Below are 20679 nucleotides of genomic sequence, written 5' to 3'. Positions count from 1 at the left end.
GCAACGTGGCATCTCTATAAAGAAATACAGCGCATGGATGCAACTGTGAACCAGGCCCATTTCACGTGTTGCTTGTAGGATGGGTATCGTGTAGTCTGACACCAGATCCCAGACGCAAGAGAGTTTGTAGTCCAAGCGTGGTAGTTTGGGTCCCTCAGTTGCCCCTGTTGCATTATTTCAATTCTCATACGATCTAAATGTGACTTTTTGCTGCCATGTTTCTCCTTCACAATTATAAATATTGATTATTACATACGTTCTCATATCCTTCCTTCATTCTAGATTTACTGAGAGGGTAGTAGACTAATGGAACAGCCTCCCAGCAGAAGTGGTAGAGGGTAATACAGCGAGGGTATTAAACGTGCATGGGACAGACATACGGCTCCTGAATCTAAGACGAGACCAACAACTGATTTGGTCTTGGATTCTGCATGTTTACATTTCCTCACCCTTAGACGCTACTACTGTGAAGGACCTTCAGATCGAAGCCCCAGTAACCATATTTAAGAGCCTCTGGATTTTATAAAGTGATCGGGAGATGGTTGGTTGTCCAGCTGCTGTCCCTGGCGCATCTCTTTAGCTTCTTCCTAGTTATGGTCCTCCAGCTGCGTCCAGACTCCGGGACTTAGTCCTCCAGTTGAGTCCCGACTGCCAGACATGGTCCACCAGCTGCCTCCGGGACTTGGTGAACCAAGTCCTAGAGTCCGGACGCAGCTGGTGGACCAAGTCCTAGAGTCCGGACACAGCTGGTGAACCAAGTCCTAGAGTCCGGACACAGCTGGTGAACCAAGTCCTAGAGTCCGGACGCAGCTGGTGGACCAAGTCCTAGAGTCCGGACACAGCTGGTGAACCAAGTCCTAGAGTCCGGACACAGCTGGTGAACCAAGTCCTAGAGTCCGGATGCAGCTGGTGGACCAAGTCCTAGAGTCCGGACGCAGCTGGTGGACCAAGTCCCGGAGTCCAAACGCAACTGGTGGACCAAGTTTTAGACACCTGGACATGGTCCTCCAGCTGCATCTGGATTCAGCTCCTTCGGCGTCAGGTGCCTGGAGTCCTGGATCACCCTGCCCTCGGCTGCCTCCCCATCTACCTGTAACCTCCAACGACTTTTCTCCTGTTTGGCTAGTAGTCCCAACAGTGGGAACAAGTTACGTGGTAAGGATGTGACCCGGCCACGTTGCGGTTGCCATCAGGCAATATTATTTATTACTTTTTTATGTCGTTATTCAGTTAATTACAAATAATATCCTCCATTAAATAATACTAAATAAAATTCATATAAATAATAAATAAAATTAATAATACTAATTGGTTTACATAATTCCACAGAATCTTTAGGAATAATAAATGTTTTCTGTGAGTTATATGGACCCTTTGACACTTTGTCACGTGCAATAAAGTTATTGATATTTCAGCTTCCAAGCCGCTCCCAAGGTTAGGGTCTCGTGGTACGGGTAACCTTGGCTACCGGAGGAAGCTGCAGCACCTATTCTCGCGAGAGCTGAGCTGTTTCACGCGCTGCGGATCAGTGATCTCGCGAGATCTGCCTTGACCTCGCTCTGCACTAGGTGAACATGTCGGAGTCGGAGCTCGGGAGGAAGTGGGACCGGTGTCTGGCCGACTCAGCCGTCAAATTCGGTAATGTTAGGAGGCAGGCGGGATTTATAGTCGGGCTGCACTGGGTAAATATCCAAACACGTTGGAGTCTGGCGTCATGGAGGGAGGTGTGACAGGTGTGCGCTACTGCAGCTAGGCCAAGGGGCAGACAGGTATCGGGGAGCTCACAGGCAGTTTGACAGGGGTATTCCTACTGAATGTGCCACCTTGGGGCAAGGAAAGGAGGCATGAGGGCAAGTACAGTGTGAGGAAAGGAGGAATGGAGGCAAGTACAGTGTGAGGAAAGGAGGAATGGAGGGAAGTACAATGTGAGGAAAGGAGGAATGGAGGGCAAGTACAGTGTGAGGAAAGGAGGAATGGAGGGCAAGTACAGTGTGAGGAAAAGAGGAATGGAGGGCAAGTACAGTGGGAGGAATGGGGGCAAGTACAATGTCAGGGAAGGAGTCATGATGACAAGTACAGTGTCAGGAAAGGAAGAATGGGGGGACAAGTACAGGCTCAGGGTGTAGACGGCTTGACAGGCAGGGAAAGCAGGGCCATCTCTTCTAAGCTTGCTGTATCCAGGACCCTCAGGGTGTCACAGGTCAGTGCTGGAGGGAAACAATGGCCGCATGTAGTATGGAGGTCTGTGTCAGCGCAGGAGACCCTCTGCAGGTGGAAGGTCAGGGGCAGACAGACCCGGGCATTGTGGAGGAGGAACTATTGCAAGCGCCATTGTTTGCATGTATCCTGCGGTCAGTTTTTGTGGCTCTCTCTCCTCCAAGGTCACATTTACCGGGAGTTTACGCGTCGCCAAGAGACTCCAAAGTAACCTTCTTTAAAAGTTTTTTTTGATGTGTGGGTCCCGTCTCAGAATCCACGGGCTGTGGTTTGCATGGCTTAGAGCTCTACGGTCTTACGGTGCTGCACGTTGCCTCCTCGTTGCCAAAACGCCCCCTGCTTATCTCTGCCGTTAAAAACTCATGACCCTGAACCTTGTTTGGTGCGCTTGCTGATTTGGCTAACATCTTGTTGACACAGAAACATGGCAAGGATTACCGGGGGGGCAAAAGTAACCACACGCTGATGAAATAATTATTTATTGATAAAGCACCACCATATTCCGCAGCGCTGTACAATAGGTAACCGGGACAAGCGGTGCGTTAAAATGTTCACTAACAGAAAGAAACGTTAAGGGGAGTCCTGCTCAACGAGGAGCTTTGGCGACCGCCTGAAGTTCTGTCTCAAGTGCCTGTTTGGAGATGACCGGTGCGATCAGCGCAACGACGGTAACGGGACAGCTACGTCAATTACCCCACGGACCAACGGGAAAGGGGCGGCGCTCCATGCGCTCAGAACTCCGGAAGATGGATGATATATTCTTAGGGCTGGGAGAATATATCGCTTTCCGGTAGATACTTAATGGAAGGACGGAGAAGACCTCTGCACAGTAAGCCTCTTACGCCTTATATTATTTATCTATAGAATTAATAGGCGTCACCAGAAGTTCAGTTTGGATTTCGGGATGTTCTCCCTACGAGAGATGACTTGTGCTGCAGGGTTACCGGTCGGGTTCCGTACACACAGGTGTACCAGAACACCCCCGGAGAGAGCGCTGATGGTTCTGGAGAGGAGATCCAAGATGTGTGGAACCATCATTAAGACCGAAGGCGTTCTATGCTGATAGGGAGTACGCCTGCTCTGTGGTGGCATAGATGGAGGTACCCACAGCCGCTGCCGCACCGTCACGTTTACAGTCCACGGAGAAAACCTTTCTAGCGGTAACAGAATTAACGACAGATGTCCTTCAGACTGAGTGGTCGTCGGGAGGTGGAGATACACGCAGGCACGGCCAAAGAGACTCTTTACAGCCATGTAATCCCGAGTAAAGAGAATAGAGCGAGAGAGACCTCTTTACTGTATGTGACAGAGCAGAAGGGGCGACCTATAGCAGGGGAGCGTTGTATTGGTCCGTGGTTCGCTTCAAGGACCCAGATGTGTCTGATCTCCTCGTGGGGGGGGGGGCGCATGTGAAACCGGCTCTGATTGTCTGTGAGATGAAAACCATCCTGTTTCAGCTTTGCCCTTTTCAGAGGAGAAAGTTCTGGGGGTCCCACATCCTTTTTACCAAGACCCTTTTGTGTTTGAGCTCTTGGGCCATCAGATTCTGTGTAAAGCTTGGTCCTTACACCCCTCCATCGCCACTTTTTTTTCATTGGCAAGGCACAGATAAATAAGCCCCCCGCCCCCCCCCAGGTCACTGATTGCCCTGCCCCGGGTAAGAAAATCGGCATTTCGCACGCAGCGGATCTCCATAATGATGGACTCTGGCATGTGGGGCGGATCAAAGGATCCCAGCTGGTGCTGAGCAGTCGCCTAAAACCATCATCTGTTTCTGTTTTGCTTTAACTTTGATTTCCTCGTTTCTTAATAAACAGTGAAAGTTCACTTATTTCCACTGAATCTTTAATCAGAATTCTGGATGGAAAAAAACCACGCATGCATCAGCAATGTGATAAGGAGAGGGATTTGGGCTTTTCTTCCGGAGCTCAATCCATTTAACTTTCTGTGTGTAAGCCATACGTGGGGTATCGTGCGTTGGTCAAGAAATGGGGGTCTCGGGCTATTCTACAAATTCCACGATTCTTCATTTACAAAATGAAAATAGGAGCTTTTCATATATATATATATATACACATATATATATACACACACACAATATAAATATTGTGTGAAGCGCTGCATAAATTGTTGGTGCTATAGAAATAAAAGTTATAAAAATAATATATTGAGATATAGATATATATATATGTGTGTATATATATATATATACACACACATACATGTAATGTGTATTAAAATACTTTGTGTGTGAGGGGAATAGGGATTACTGTCTGATGCTTGTTGTATTATTATTTTTTTATTATTATTTATGCCGCGGCTGTTTTGTTACCGTTAGTTTATATCTCGTTATGTTTATACAGTCGGTAGCCGTATGTAACGTAATTATCTGGATTATAGAATGTTTTAACGCTCTCTTCTCTGTGACGTCATGCTTCTGCTTTAACGACCGACCGGTAGGATAGCGAGACAGGCTTCCAATCTCCGGACGGGAGAAATGCCCCCCCCCTGCGTGGGAGACGGGACTCGTTGAAGAATCGCAGAGCAGGATAGCATTTTTCTGCGATGGAAATCTAACGGTCTTGAGACCTCTTGCCGCGTCTGCTTCGTATAGAATCTAATTTCTGAGCATGAGCTTCGACCCTTTTAACCCTTTCATATTGGGTTTCAGGGCCACCTGATAATTAGCAACGTGTCTTGAGCTATTTTCGTGCAGCGCGGGCCAAACGTAGCCTCTCGGCAGAGACAGCTGCAGACCAGAGCGGATTCATCGTGAGGCTGAGTAACCAACAAACGTCTGGGGAGCTCAGCTGCAGCGGCTGTCCGTCCGGCGGCCCTCAGGTTCTCAGGGCTACGAGGTCGGCCTGCGTGGAGTCTCCGGCTGTGTTTAACACTTTCAGAGCCACCGGTTCATAAACTCCTCCGAATCGCTAGAGAATATTAAGATTAATAATACTTTAACGTGTTTGTGGATTTACTGTAGATCTGGATTAACCTTCAGCGTGAATAAATGTCTAAACGGCCCGTAACTCTCGCTCGTTAACTAGTTACTGGTTCAAAGAGATTGTGCTCCTCGGGCCAAGGCTTCTAGTTTTCTGCTGTCGAGGACAGGTACAGGCGTGCCCTCAGATTCTCACCGCCGGCTAGTAAACGTATGTCACGGCCGACAAGAAGCCACCTCTGGCCTCGACAGAATCTTGATGCTTTACAGACTTTTCAAACCGCGGCAGCGAGCCGCATCGTCTGAACTCTCATCAAGAGTGCGCGAGTGTTTCCTGACGCTTTTTATGAATGGCCTCGTCTCTTGAAATCATATGTCCGATTGAACACGCGTCACGCATGCAAGCAACACGCGTGTTTAAAAAGCAGACTTTCTCTGCGGCACCCGCAGTTGCTTTCATGCAGGGCATTGTGGGAAGCGGTTTTAGAGAGCGGCCCGGTGGTTGGCACTTTCTGCGCACACACGTTTTCCAGATGTGAGACTTCTTCCCCGCGGGGAACAATATCCCTGTGTATTAGGATCCTGACTGCGGCATATTCATTAGTCCTGGCATTTAACCCCTTCGCTTCCTGCCGGGCCGACCCTACCTTATCCGGCAGCGAATCGGTCGCTCTGTTCCCCTCTGTTATATATATATTTTATTTATTTTTTTGTTATTCTTTATTTTTTGGGGGGGTTATTTTTTTTTGTTTCGTGGGGTCTTGTAACTTTGCTGGGAAGAGTTTAAAACCGGATGGAACTTTTGTAGGCTTTGTAGCCATTCCAGATCCTAATTTATTTTCCGAAGTTTCATTAAATCTGCTTCACTATTTTTGGAAATAAATAGTCATTGAAGAAAGAGAGAGAGAAAAAAAAAAAGAGAACCCGAGCCTTTTGCCAGAATTAAGACCTTTCTTTGTGCGTGGATTCCGGAAAAACAGCTGCCTGGAATTGGATAAAATTGGCAGTTAAATGAGTACAGAAAACTTTTCAACCTGCGCGCTTGTAGCTTGAAGTGGTCCTGAAACGTATAAAACGAGGCGCGGGTTGTGACACCTTATAAAATTAAGTAAATAAGTAATAACTCCTTCTACTTCCTGTCTGAGTTTTGGCTCGAATAACCCCGCTTTCTGGCTGCTAATTCTTATTATTTTCTGGACTGCTTCGAGAAGATCTTCGTCTTCTTCCTCCTTCCTCGGCCGGTTCGACGTCTCTCGGTTCTGTGCGCCCCCTGCGTTACCGCAGAATGGGGCAAATAAAAGGCTGGCGGGGAGCGTACCCCGAACGTTGAGAATTGCGAGATTTGGAAAATTCTGGAAAAAGCCCCCCCCCCACCGTTGAAAGGGCGATGGATTTGGGAAACGCTCTCTCTAGGATTGAGCGGCGAATAAATTTATATGGAATGTCCTGTTTTTTAATAAAATGCTATTTTTCTTTGGATAGGGGCTTTGCCAAGTCCTGTTAGCAGCGCACGACCTCAGGGCGTGACGGACTCGGCACGGAAACACTAAGCTCTGCTCTTTCGTTGGCTCGAGGAGGGTGTTTTTGGCCGCTGCAGCCCTCTCCTTCGCAGTGACTTTGGGACAGGTTCAGGTCACTGGGCTCTATTCACTAAACGGAGAGTTGTGTTTCAGCTCCTTGCCTTCACTTTACATGATACATTTGGCTGGCCCTGTGTAATGTATGATTAAATCAGTGATGTCTCCACACCCTTTTACTTATGATTTATACAGGGTCCGTTACAGTGAATGACCGAGTTAAAACCCCCGTTTAGTGAATAAACCCCATTGAGTGGCTGGTGAGCACACACTCCTTTAATGTCACAAGTGCAGCGAATGTTTTCTTCTTTTGTAGCTCTTGTTGGTTGGAATGTATCGGAGTAAATAATGATACCTTAAATCCAGCGCTCACTGCCGACTATTCAGTATATTAAAAGTCTGGGGGCTTTATGATCTCTGCGCCCCCCGGGGAAATATTTTACAGGTGGGGGGAGCATACCTAAAGTGGGTGGAGCTTGCAATATAAGCACATGGCGTAAACAGGAGTGGGTGGGGCTATGATAAGACCCTTTAAGAATCCGCCCTGAAGGCACTTAAATGGTCCTGCGCAGACTAGGAGTCTCCTCCATGACCCCGCGGACCCCGGGGCCAGCAGCTTGACGTTGATTTACATGTTTACAGCGCGGACTCTCTGTGATCTCCTCTTGTTTTTATAGCTTTGTGTGTTTTTTCAGGGATATTACAAAAAAATAATCGACCGCAATTAGTCATTTCCCTCATTCCAGCCCCGGGCGGAGAAGCCGTAATGCATCTTTATTTTAAATGTTTAAAAAGGATAAATCTTTGGTGCAGCTGCTTAATGCCCCGGCCGGGAGACGCTCCGCGCCGTGGCCTTTCATTGTTTGCTTTGCGGAGCCGCATCAGCCGCGTATTTGTAATTATTTTGGGTTGTTTTGTTTGGAGATTACGTTCCTGGAGATTATCCAGATAAATGCTCCCCGTCTCGTATTTGTACGCTCTCCAAACACGCAGCTTCGCGTTCCCCGGGTTATCTCCTTCCTGGCCGATAGAAACACGATCCGCGCGGTAATCGGCTCGTCCATCTCGGCCCTTTTCTCTATTTATAGCCAAAACATGCTAAGTCTGACCACGCCAAGCGTACTTTCACGGCCGGGTGGCATGGTCTCTGTCCGTAAGCCGGTATAGACGGGGCGAGCTGGCTGAAAAAAAGGGGAGCAATCCCCATGGCAACCAAAGAAAAGTCCCCGACCATTGCTCTGCTTTTTAACCATTTTCTTCAGAATTGCTCTTCTCCTCCGGCAGGCACAGATCGCCGCTGATACTTATTATCATTATTATTATTATATATTTATTATTTATAATAATTTGTTTTCTAAACAACCCCTTTTATGTTATGAAAATAAAACTCCTTTCTTCTATATGTTGTTCCGGTATTCGGTTTTAACACTAACGTGATTGGACGAACTATTTCGTAATACCGTTTCAGCCTCAAGCGATGGGTTAATTGGTATTATGAGGAATGGATGAATTTCTAGTCCTGATACGATCATTTATAAGGTTTTGGGGGGTTTTTTTTGTGTGTTTTGTGAGCACAAGGCTTTTAAAATCATGGATTTGGGGCATGGGGGGGGGGGTTTCTTGACCAAAAACTTTTTTTTTTTTTTTTTTTTTTAAAAGGCTGGGACTTCCTCATTTAAGGATCTCCCAGCTGGTTGCCAAAGGGTTAACGGGCCCAGGCCAGCGGCCCCTGCAGACTCCCCCTGCGCAGGAAGCGCTCCGAGGTGAGATGAAACATATAAAATGGAAAGGAAGGCTTGGCACGGGTAGTCTTGTGCCGCGTGCCAATGTGCTGGAGTATTGTACTCTTCTGCGGAGGATATATTTTCCATTTCCTACGGCACGAAAAGAGACGTTTTTTTTATTTCGGCCCCTCGTTAAACGCTTTGCCGCGAGGCGACACGAGAGAACTGCTGGCAGGCGGCTCGCCGCAACGCGCATGGCCAAGCGGACAGGACCTGCGCTCGAGAAGAAAGCCCGGCCATGTTCTTTAGTGGGTGCTAGAAGAGCTTCAGCCCCTTCCTGAGTGGGGTTATCCTTTTAAATCCCATAAATGGAGACTCATGAGCCTTAAGGTTCTCCATATACACAAAGGGTTCTTAAATGAGATCTAGAGCGCAAGCTCTTTGGACCAGAGCCCTCCTAACCCTGTGTACAGTGCTGCGGACTATGACGACGCTATATAATTGTTATTATTTCTCCCCGTTAATGGAAGATGACCTAATCTGCCTATAGGAAGAGGAGCTGAGGGTCGGGACAGATGAGGGAATCCAGTTCGCGTGTCTTTAGAGTTCTTTGAGGCGTCGAATCCTCTGTAAACTTTGCAGGCTTTGCTGGTCTGTGTAGTAATTAAAACCTATTCCCAGAAAATGGGGAGGAAAAAAACCCAAAGCACGTGCAGAGGAGCCGGAAGTCTCCAGAACGGGATTACGGGACCTTGGCAGCGCTTTCTATTTTTGTTAACTTGCCCAGCACCTCCGCGTTCGCTTACAAAAAGAATGTATTTTACGAAGCTGAGAAGGGGCCGCCCGTCACGAGGCGTCGGGGCAGATAACATCAGAATGTGGACCTGGCCGCCGGCCCCCGGGAGCTGGCAGGGAGCGCGTCTACATCGCCCCGCGGCACGGGGGCTCCGCTACATCCCATAACCTCGTCTGTGGCCCCTATGCCTATAGGCTCTGCCCCGACGAGCATGCGCGTGTGTGTATGTATGATATATATATGGGGTGATATCTGTCTGCGTATAAACAGAGGACTTCTGGAGCCAGACACTTTCTGGGTAATATCTCTTTCTCTAGTATTTGCTGAAAGGACGGTTTAGACCGTTTTTGTCCCGCGTTGGGGCACCGAAGCGTTTTGTTTGTTCTTATTTTTTTTTTTTTGTTCTCGTCCCATAAAATCCAGATGCTGTTTTTATGGCACGCAGACCTCCTCTCCTATTATTTACGCTGCGATCTGTTCTTTCTCAGCAATGATACCAAATCTTCCTTTTCAACATGTAGCCTTAAAAGCCAAGGCCCCCCCCCGCCGTATGCTTCCCGTCCCGCGTGCCCCGAGCCCAGGCACGGCCTAATCTCCCCCGCTCGTCCGCTGAGGGTTTGGGAATCTGGCCACTGATCTGTTGAGATGAGACAATTGGATTACCGGAGCAAACTAATCATTATTAAATCTTTCTCGTGCATCGCAACATCATCCTCAGGGGAAGAATTAGAACTGCCCTGCCTCGCTTTACATCACACGTTAAAGACGATGTCACAGACGTTGAATAGCTTTTGCCTGGTTTCTCTTGGTTTTTCCTTCCCGTGGCTTGGCTCTTGATTTGACCCTTATGGTTTGTCTCTCTAGTAGACTTTTGGTCCTCACATGGCTCAGATTTTTGGTTGTCCACCCTCTTGAGGCTCTGGGCTCTAGCAGGTGACCCTCTTGTGATTGAGCTGTGTGATATTCATCTCCCTGGCAGTTGACCTTCCCATGACTTGGGCCTCTATAGTTGACCCTCTTGTGGTTTGGCTCTTTGGCGGTTGACCTTTCCGTGGCTCGGGGTCTCTGTAGTTGACCCTCTTGTGGTTTGGCTCTCTGGCAGTTGACCTTTCCGTGGCTCGGGTCTCTGTAGTTGACCCTCTTGTGGTTTGGCTCTCTGGCAGTTGACCTTTCCGTGGCTCGGGGGTCTCTGTAGTTGACCCTCTTGTGGTTTGGCTCTCTGGCAGTTGACCTTTCCGTGGCTCGGGGTCTCTGTAGTTGACCCTCTTGTGGTTTGGCTGTCTGGCGGTTGACCTTTCCGTGGCTCGGGTCTCTGTAGTTGACCCTCTTGTGGTTTGGCTGTCTGGCGGTTGACCCTCCTGTGGCTCGGGGGTCTCTGTAGTTGACCCTCTTGTGGTTTGGCTCTCTGGAAGTTGACCTTTCCGTGGCCGGGGTCTCTGTAGTTGACCCTCTTGTGGTTTGGCTGTCTGGCGGTTGACCCTCCTGTGGCTCGGGGGTCTCTGTAGTTGACCCTCTTGTGGTTTGGCTCTCTGGAAGTTGACCTTCCTGTGGCTCAGCTCTCCGTAGTGGATGTTCTTGTGGTTTGGCTCTCTGGCAGTTTATCCTCTCCACGGCACAGCTGAACCGCGCTCCTATCCTGCCTAAAACAAAAGCCAAGCCTGTGCTGCTCTTTTGCTCGCCTCGTTGGTCCCCAAAGGGTTACGGCCGTGAAGCCAAGGCACCGGGCGAAGCGCGGGGTAACAGAATGCCGCATTCAGCGAGCCGTTCCTGGGTGGCCTTTGGTTTACCCAGCTGGAGTCCGGGAAGAGTTTTTATTTTCTCTCCGCGGCGTTACTGAAGGTGTTGTGTATTTCTCCAGAAAACTGCCAGTTTATCCTCGCTCCTGGAGGTTGCCGCGCATGCGCATGGGAGCCTCACCGCCGCGGTCGGTAGATCGCCGGGAATAACCGGCATATTCAGTGGTTTATCCACATCCACGCGGCAGGCGGGTAAGCGGGAGCCAATGGGCATCGAATCGCTAGCCTGTGGCGTGTGCGAGCGACTCTGCGCATGTGCGAGGGCGCCCGTGTTTGAAGGAGCTGCGTGTCCAGGTGTCTCATTAGCATGGAGCCCAACGTTCCCCACATCCTGCGGAAGGTCCTGCGCGGGAACCCACTGAACACACAGCCTTTGTCCCGTGAGCTCGCGTCGTATCAGCGCCGGCGGCTAATCCGATGGAGAGTAAAATGTGGCCGGCAGATGCCGACTTTGGCTTTATCTCCGAACCTGGGTGGGATGTTTTTCACCCAATTTTCCTGACACCCTTTAGCCTGTTTTATTTTGTGTCCGGCATGCCGCACGCCCCCCCCCCCCCATGCACAATCCTACGCGGGAAACAATGGAATATTCCGGGGGGGGGCGTAAAGCCTCCGCGGTGATTTACATATTAATTAGAAAAGTGTCGAGACGCCCGCGGCGTGATGCGGAAAGATTGTTTCCAGAAGGTAACGCCGAGTTCAAGGAGAGGGAGACGGCTAACGGGGGCCGAGGGGCCGGACGCCATGCAGGAAGCAAAGGGTTATATATATATATATATATATATTTAGAATCCTACATGGAACACGCAAACCCTTCGACGGACCCTGAAAAAATTAAGTATATTTTATCCCAATCTCTCCAATTTAGATTGCAAGCTCCCGGGAGCAGCGCCCTCTTCTCCTTCTGTGCCGGCGCTCTATCAATGAACGGAACGATATCCTGCAGCCAATAGGAAGCTGCGGTTCTGCGGCTCGGCTGGGGATTATTAGTGCCATTAAATAATAATGATGGGGTGGGGGGGGCCCGCTTTGAATGGTTAAAGGGTCCGCCGCAGGTTGTGATGCGTCTGTAGACCCCGTGGCGAGTTGCCCCACATGTGGCCAGATCTGCCCTCTGCCCCGTCGCACACATGCCCCCCTAGCCCCCCACGGCTGCTTTTAATCCCCCCGCCGGGGTTTTCCCATAAAACGCTCCTGCAGACCGTCCTGCGCTGAGAGCCGCTACCCCGGGCTCTGTTCTCGGATATTTCTGGAGTCCGTGTCGGATAGGACAGGCGGATAGCAACCGCCCGGAAACGGGAGAATCCCAGCCAGCGGGACCCTTCATCGGGCACACGGCGGGTGATCCGCTTTTCTGGGGTCTTTTGGGGGGATTTGTGGTGATACGAGCCTGGTTGCCAGTGCATGGGCGATGGAGAGACGTAATCTCTCCCCCTTTCACGGAGGAGCGCGGCTCGCCAGATACTAACGATCGGGAACGACCAAGAGACCTCAGTGTGTCCGGCTTGGGGGAGAGAAGAGACGGGATGCAAGAGGGTGGTAGATAAGTGGAACAGCCTCCCAGCAGAAGTGGTATAGCAAGGGAATTTACACTTTTGAGTCTTTACAGCAGGAGAAAGGGGAGACTAGACGGGCCGATGGGGGGCCGATCTGTTTCCAGGTTTTGTGAATGTTCTGCCGCGGAGGTAGAATATGCTGCAATTTCTCATTTTCACCTTTAGTTAACCGTTTTACTACCATAGAGCTGGCAGGGCTTTTACCATCCCCGCTAGCAGTGCGCGGCCTATTAAGCAGTCATTACCTCCCCCTTATTACCCCGGCTTGGCACCCGCCGGCCCCCTTACCCCGAGCGATCTAGCAATGGCCGAGCGAATTAGCAGAAAACGAGGTGTTTCCAAGCAAAGCGAGCGCTGCAGAGCGAGCCAGGCCCCACCGCGTACGCTCTGACTTAATCTCGCTGGCGGGGTATTCGCGCACGCACGTGGCGGGGGGGGTTGGCATGTGGCAGGTTAATAGCGAGAAGTAAATGAAGCAGCCGCGCTCTGTTTTTTCCATTAAGCGTTTGAAGCCGTCAGAGAGAAGGTGTAAAATTCTGCCGCCCCCCCCCCCCCCCCCCGTCTCCTGCCCTCCTCCCTCCCCGTCTCCTGCCTCTCCCTCCTCCTCCTGTGCTCCCCCTCGCAGCCTGCGGCTCCCCTCTCTCCAGCCGGGCCTCTTGCGTTGCTTTTATGAGAAGACAAAGCCTTTCATGTTTTATTGTTGTGAGTTTAGGGCATTGCTGGAGGTGCGCCGCACGTTAGTGAAAACAGGTGTGCGACGCGGCACGATCAGGTGACGGAGACCGCCACACGCCGGCTGGGGTCCGACCCCTGCTCTGCTGCCCCGTTTAGGCGGTCCCCTTGGCCCCCCCCCCGGCACTCGCATAGTTAAGGATTTATACCGTGCTTCCAATGTAAAGAAAATGCTAAAAATCTGAAAACTCCCTTAAAATGACCCAAACGCTTTGTCCGCCCCATCAACAGAGAAAGACGAACCCTTCTCGGAATCAATTATTGGCGGTTTATGCGAAACGCGTCGCCAACAAAATTACTCTGTGCTTTAAAATTGCTCTCTGCTTTTGGGGAGAAGGAGCAATTTTCAGCTTTTTTCCCGTCGCCACCAGCGAGCAGCCATTCGGAAACTACAACTCCCATCATGCTTACAGTGTTCGGGGGCTTCCGAGGATTATGGGAGTTGTAGTTCTCGGCATGCACACCTTCCATAGAAAAAAACCCTGAATCTGAACTCTATTCAGCCTGACGCCCCCACTGAGAGTGCTGGAGGGGGGCACATTCAGTTAACCCTGTGCGTTCCAAAGCTGGATCGGTTCCTTGGAGCCTCCGTGTCGTAAGCGAGCCGCGTTTGGCCGGGGCCGCAGTCTCTGTGGGAGGATCACGTGCGCTCCGTTACGTGTCCGCGAACGGTTTAACCTGTAACTGGCCAAAGGGAATGAGAAGCGAGGGTTGAACCGTTTCAGTGCCAGAGTGGGGGCTTGGGAAAGGTCTGGAGTGGCGTTGGTTAGCTGGGAAGCTGCCACCTGTCTCTCACCGACTGATAAGTAGTGGGTTTTACAATTAAAGCTGTTTTAACCACCTGAGCGCATGCAGCGCAGGCCGGGCAGGTGATGCTCCGTACTAATTGCTGACATTTCGTTGCAGGAGCTGGCCTTGGATTGGGGATCGTTTTTTCAGTGATCTTCTTTAAAAGTAAGTACCACCAAGTCACGGGGGTCTCCTGACGGTGATTCCTGGGGGTCTGTCCAGCTTGTCGATGTTCCCTCTTTACGGCACTTACCGCCCTGTACGTGGCGCATTGCTCGTGTCTGCGAAGCTAAGTCCTGGCCTAAGTGCTTTGATTGGGTGCAGACAGCTGATTCCAGATTCTCCTGCCGTCAGACCGCGTCGGGGAGAATCTCATGTTTATTGCCCGGCAGTCGGGTAAACGTCGCGCGTCACACGGAGGGTCCCCGCGCCCCCCCCCTCGCGCATTGAGCTCCCAGACGCGTTCTTTTAGTCTGCTTTAAAAGCACCGGCTTTATACAAATGAAATGATAAAATCGGGTGTCAGAAGCGGCTCACGGATTGCGTGATCTCTCTCTCCGTTTGCAGGGAAGACGTGGCCCATCGCCTTCGCGTCAGGAATTGGCCTGGGCATGGCTTATTCCAACTGCCAGAACGACTTCCAGGCCCCCTACCTGCTGCATGGCAAGTTTGTCAAGGTAACTTAATCTTTTAATATGTTTTTTTATATATACCAAATGCAACCCTCACTGTATTGCCCTCTACCACTTCTGCTGGGAGGCTGTTCCACTTGTCCACAACCCTCTCATTCAAGTAAAAGTTCCTTCCATCCCATCTCTGCCTCTGCCTCTGATCCTCTAGTGTTAGATTCCGAACTTAAACTCCCCTCTCCTGTCCTTTCATGCATTGAAGTGTTTGACTCTCTTCTGACTCTCTTCTGACTCTCTTCTGACTCTCTTCTGCTCCTCATATTGCTCCTTTAAGTCACCTGCGTTGTGTCCAGAGGCGCTGTGTGGGGGTAGAGACCCCAAAACTTCTTTCTTTTTACCCAAATAGTTTGTAATGAAGGTTTTGTGTGATGTGTGCCCAGGATACACAGGATCCAGATGTCTCATCCAGCTGCGCTCCGCGTATACTCCCGGCCTCTGTTTCCTATTAAGCGTCTCTTCCAGCGAGGACGCGCAGCTCGGCTAACATGGCACCCGGCGCGCTCCGAAGCTTTCATAACCTAAGACCTACATGAGAACGCGGGGTGTTGGGAGCAGCCAGGGGCTGGGAACAGTTAAACCCCTAATTGCCTCCAAATGTGTTGTCGGGGTTAATGGCTCAGGTGCCGCTAACTGCCTAATTATTTAATGGCTGCCGAGGAGCCGCGTGGAGACTCTTAGTGCAAGATTTGGGCCGTTTGGACTTAAAGCAGCCGATTCCTACGCTTATCGCTCCCGCGGCGTTAAACCAGCAGAAGTACACCGCTAACTTTCGGTCCTCTCTTTGCAGGAACAATGATCGCGGGCCCTCGCAGAGAGCAGCTGTGGAGCCCCCCCATCCGGGATCCGGCGCAGGCACGGCTCCGAGTCTCTCCGTGACTGCTTGCCGTGAAATCGCTGTCACTGGCCGCCGACCGCACTCTCACAGCTCCTCCTTTGTTTTGTATTTTCTGTCACAACCATAAAGAGAATAAAAAAGAGGAAAACCACCGGATCGTTTGGCCGCGGCTTCCTTTTATCGGGCTAATACCTCCGTAGGCGATTAAGGGGATTAAGGAGTGCGGGGCCAGGGGCGGCGAGGTATACGCTAGCCAGTCGGCGACTAAAATGGGCCGTGGGGCCTAAATGCTGCTTACTACAGGAGCTGATGGTAGTGGCTTATTATTGAAAGGGTCCCGGGAATGACCCGGAACCCTAAACATGTTTCTTTAAAACACCCAGTGCCTGACTGGTCTGTCCACCGATACCACCAACGCCACGTGACTCAGTCCTTCCGTTATGTCGTGGCTCACCTTGGACAGGTACGCGTGCAATAGGTGGATGCACACGTCGCTCATAGTGAATAGATATATAGATACTGGGTTTACGTTCAGGGCCGTGGAATGATCACTTATGGGTTTTTTTTTGGTAATAAACCCGTTTAAAGCTCTTAGTTCAGTGGCTCGGCACCTGCCACAAGCCGGTACTGCGCAGCGCTGGAATGCCAAAGGCCGTTAACCGAGCAAAACGTTTCCTCCAACCGGCCCGCGCTCTTTGGGGAAAAATCAGTCCATCCAACAAAAAATAATAATAAAGAAAAAAACCCGTATTTGGCACTTTGAAGCTATTTGGTGTAAATATATATTTTTTATGCAGTCCTTGTAGCTGAGATTGACCCGTATTCAATAATATAACCAAGCCTAGCAGGCCTAATATACAAGGACAGGCGGGGTTTTAAAGTTAGCAGCGTTCTGGTTGGTTGGAATTCTCTGTTGCCGTTGTATGTTTAAACACAGGACACTTCCTGTGGTTGGGTGGTATGTGAATGCCGCGTGTAATCCTTGCTTTATATATATATATGTATATTTATATCTATTTATATATAATTACATGTGTAAGAATTTGGGATTTTGTAGCCTAAGTTTGAATTGGCGATTGGCACTTTGGTGTATTTGGTGGCCGTACCATTTCCGCTGGGAGGCAGATCATACATGCTTCGAGCAGACCACCCCCGGCTTCACACAGTGGCTGGGACACCTTGTTGAAATACCGCATGTGTCTGACAGTTTTATCTGTCCTGAGAAAGGTAATAAAAAGAAAAGCTTCTGCTGGAAGGGGGAGACCCAAAAAAAAGAGTTTAATTTGTTTAAAATGTGTTTTCCGCATAAAAAAGTCAGGAGCGCTCCGCTCCCCGAGTCGAGGGCTTCGGTTTGATCTGCATTCATTCATTTTAGCCGTAAATCTCTCTGCCTCTGCGCTGCCGGGGATCGGCTTTGAAGTCCGTGAGCCTAATATGTGATTCCACAGCTCCAATTCCCGCAGCACAAAGTAAATCTGCCGAGAGATTTATGAAGGATCAGAGAAATTGCTCCAAGACGTCTCCGGGATGAAGTGGTTTTATAGCACGGGGAATCCGACTAGAAGATCCTGCGCCAAGTACCCCCTGAAAGCTTTTTACCCCTCCAAGACCGAAAAGTAACACTCAATTGGGCTTAAATTACAGGAATTTGGAACTGCGACCACTTGGATAATTCAATGAAAGGAGCAGATCTGGGGCAGATCCCACAATTTACCCCCTGCGCCCAATCATCTCTGCCCCCTATAATCTTAGAAAGGTCTTGTGGGTGGGGCATGGGCAGAAAGGGGTGTAACATGCTTGATAATGGGCTGGGAAAAGTGAGTGGGTGGAGCATAACTAGTGAAGCCCCATTTCTGAATTACCCCTACAAAATTGCCTTTGCACCCTCTGTAGCGGTACGGAGGATCCTGCCCTGCATTACTGATACCCGCGGGGCGTTACTGATACCCGCGGGGCGTTACTGATACCCGCGGGGCGTTACTGATACCCGCAAGGGGGTCAGCGGACCTACAATGTTTCTTTACATGCAAACGTTTACACACATGTTACAGCATTTCCAACATTCTAAACTGGAATGCAGCGCAGCCAATAGCAGACAAGCTGGCAGCGATCCCATCTCCTATTGGCTGCCTCCCATGCCTAATGTTATTTACAGTAAAGGTTAAGGTGACCCAAAGCTGGTTCGGGTTCGGTCCGCAGGGTCTATAAAGGGAAGGCATGTTTAAAGCTGACACTGAGCCCCCCCCCCCCCCGGCACGCACAGAGTTAAGAGTGTCAGCTCTTGTGCAATGCCTGTCTCCCCGGGGTGGTGCACACCCAGTGCCCGTCTCTGCGCATACACCGTCCGGAGCCGGGGTGTCCCGCCATGAATTCCTCAGCCATTACCCTGCCTGATGATGAAATTCCTCCCCGGCCCTCCCCGAGCCTGCCCGCCTCTCCTCCCCCTGCCCCCCTGTATCAGCCCGTACCTGCTCCCCCGGGCTCGCTGCCTGCGCACTCTCTGGCCAGGGGCGGCTGGCTGCTGGTGCTCTGTCTTCTGCCCCCACCCCGTGCTTGTTGCCCCTGCTGTGGGCTCTGTGTGCGGAGAGGAGGGCTGAGTCCTGACGTCTGTGGCTGGGGGATCTGGGGCTGCTCCTCTCTCTCACTCCCCGGATGGCGGCACTTTACTGATCACAGCTCGTATGGGATTCCCTGCACCTCTCCTGCAGGTAAGTGGCATCGCTCTCACCTTACAACCTCCTGGTGGGGTTTTTTATTTGCCCCCAGGGGCACCTGGCATTTAAAGGGCACCTGTATCTGTCCAGGTAGAAAGAAAAGGGAAAACCCCCCAAAATATTCCCCTCCGGACCCCTTTACCAGGACAGACAGCTTGGCAGAGATTAGTAACCGGAATGTCTGGATTGCACACATAGATTGCGAGCTCTTGTGTCTGTGATTCCTGGTCTGTTCGGCTTTGTGATATTTCTGTCGTTTCTTTAACCTGTTAATGCCCAGCTGCACTGCAAGTGCCCGGGCACCAAAAGGGTTAAAGAGTGTCTACCCTGGCTGTGCCAATCTGGGATTATTTTGGGCAAAGATGGGGGGGGGGGATGTTTAAATTAATGAGTTGCCAGATGCTTAAAAAGTGCTGTCAGTACTCAGTATCTGCCCCGCGTCACACTGTATCTGCCCCGCGTCACACTGTATCTGCCCCGCGTCACACTGTATCTGCCCCGCGTCACACTGTATCTGCCCCGCGGCACACTGTATCTGCCCCGCGGCACACTGTATCTGCCCCGCGGCACACTGTATCTGCCCCGCGTCACACTGTATCTGCCCCGCGTCACACTGTATCTGCCCCGCGTCACACTGTATCTGCCCCGCGTCACACTGTATCTGCCCCGCGTCACACTGTATCTGCCCCGCGTCACACTGTATCTGCCCCGCGTTATACTGTATCTGCCCCGCGTTATACTGTATCTGCCCCGCGTCATACTGTATCTGCCCCGCGTCACACTGTATCTGCCCCGCGTCACACTGTATCTGCCCCGCGTCACACTGTATCTGCCCCGCGTCACACTGTATCTGCCCCGCGTTATACTGTATCTGCCCCGCGTTATACTGTATCTGCCCCGCGTTATACTGTATCTGCCCCGCGTTATACTGTATCTGCCCCGCGTTATACTGTATCTGCCCCGCGTCATACTGTATCTGCCCCGCGTCATACTGTATCTGCCCCGCGTCACACTGTATCTGCCCCGCGTCACACTGTATCTGCCCCGCGTCACACTGTATCTGCCCCGCGTTATACTGTATCTGCCCCGCGTTATACTGTATCTGCCCCGTGTTATACTGTATCTGCCCCGCGTTATACTGTATCTGCCCCGCGTCACACTGTATCTGCCCCGCGTCACACTGTATCTGCCCCGCGTCACACTGTATCTGCCCCGCGTCATACTGTATCTGCCCCGCGTCATACTGTATCTGCCCCGCGTCACACTGTATCTGCCCCGCGTCACACTGTATCTGCCCCGCGTCACACTGTATCTGCCCCGCGTTATACTGTATCTGCCCCGTGTTATACTGTATCTGCCCCGCGTCATACTGTATCTGCCCCGCGTCATACTGTATCTGCCCCGCGTCACACTGTATCTGCCCCGCGTTATACTGTATCTGCCCCGCGTCACACTGTATCTGCCCCGCGTCACACTGTATCTGCCCCGCGTCACACTGTATCTGCCCCGCGTCATACTGTATCTGCCCCGCGTCATACTGTATCTGCCCCGCGTCATACTGTATCTGCCCCGTGTTATACTGTATCTGCTCCGTGTTATAGTTTATCTGCCCCGCGTTATACTGTATCTGCCCCGCGTCATACTCTATCTGCCCCGCGTCATACTGTATCTGCCCCGCGTCATACTGTATCTGCCCCGTGTTATACTGTATCTGCTCCGTGTTATAGTTTATCTGCCCCGCGTTATACTGTATCTGCCCCGCGTCATACTCTATCTGCCCCGCGTTATACCCTATCTGCCCCGCGTTATACCCTATCTGCCCCGCGTTATACCCTATCTGCCCCGCGTTATACCCTATCTGCCCCGCGTTATACTGCACAGCGTTGTGTGTTGTTATTGGCCCAATCATACCAAAAAAGTGGCTCCCTTTGCCAGTATCTGAGCAGATGTAGGACCTTCTTCCAAGAACTGAGCAGTGAGTACTCCCTTACTGAGCACTGAGTACCCCCTTACTGAGCACTGAGTACCCCCTTACTGAGCAGTGAGTACTCCCTTACTGAGCAGTGAGTACCCCCTTACTGAACACTGAGTACCTCCTTACTGAGCACTGAGTACCCCCTTACTGAGTACCTCCTTACTGAGCACTGAGTACCCCCTTACTGAGCAGTGAGTACTCCCTTACTGAGCACTGAGTACTCCCTTACTGAGCAGTGAGTACTCCCTTACTGAGCAGTGAGTACTCCCTTACTGAGCAGTGAGTACTCCCTTACTGAGCAGTGAGTACCTCCTTACTGAGCAGTGAGTACCTCCTTA

At 51.0% G+C, this 20679-nt stretch overlaps 1 protein-coding gene across 1 annotated transcript; it reads left to right on the top strand.

The window, feature by feature from the left end:
- The first annotated feature begins 1574 nt into the window (after positions 1-1574).
- Positions 1575-15613, top strand: LOC149275678 (MICOS complex subunit Mic10). Its single transcript, XM_089504455.1, has 4 exons — positions 1575-1638; positions 14246-14293; positions 14696-14805; positions 15605-15613. Exons 1-4 carry the CDS (start codon positions 1575-1577, stop codon positions 15611-15613), a joined length of 231 nt encoding a protein of 76 aa, XP_089360581.1.
- The last annotated feature ends 5066 nt before the right edge of the window (positions 15614-20679 follow it).

The sequence above is a fragment of the Sceloporus occidentalis genome, unplaced genomic scaffold, assembly GCF_023333645.1.
Source record: "Sceloporus occidentalis isolate IW3139 unplaced genomic scaffold, rSceOcc1.0.p SCAF_271, whole genome shotgun sequence".
Classification (NCBI taxonomy): Eukaryota; Metazoa; Chordata; class Lepidosauria; order Squamata; family Phrynosomatidae; genus Sceloporus; species Sceloporus occidentalis.
This window is presented reverse-complemented; position numbering and strand designations above follow the sequence as displayed.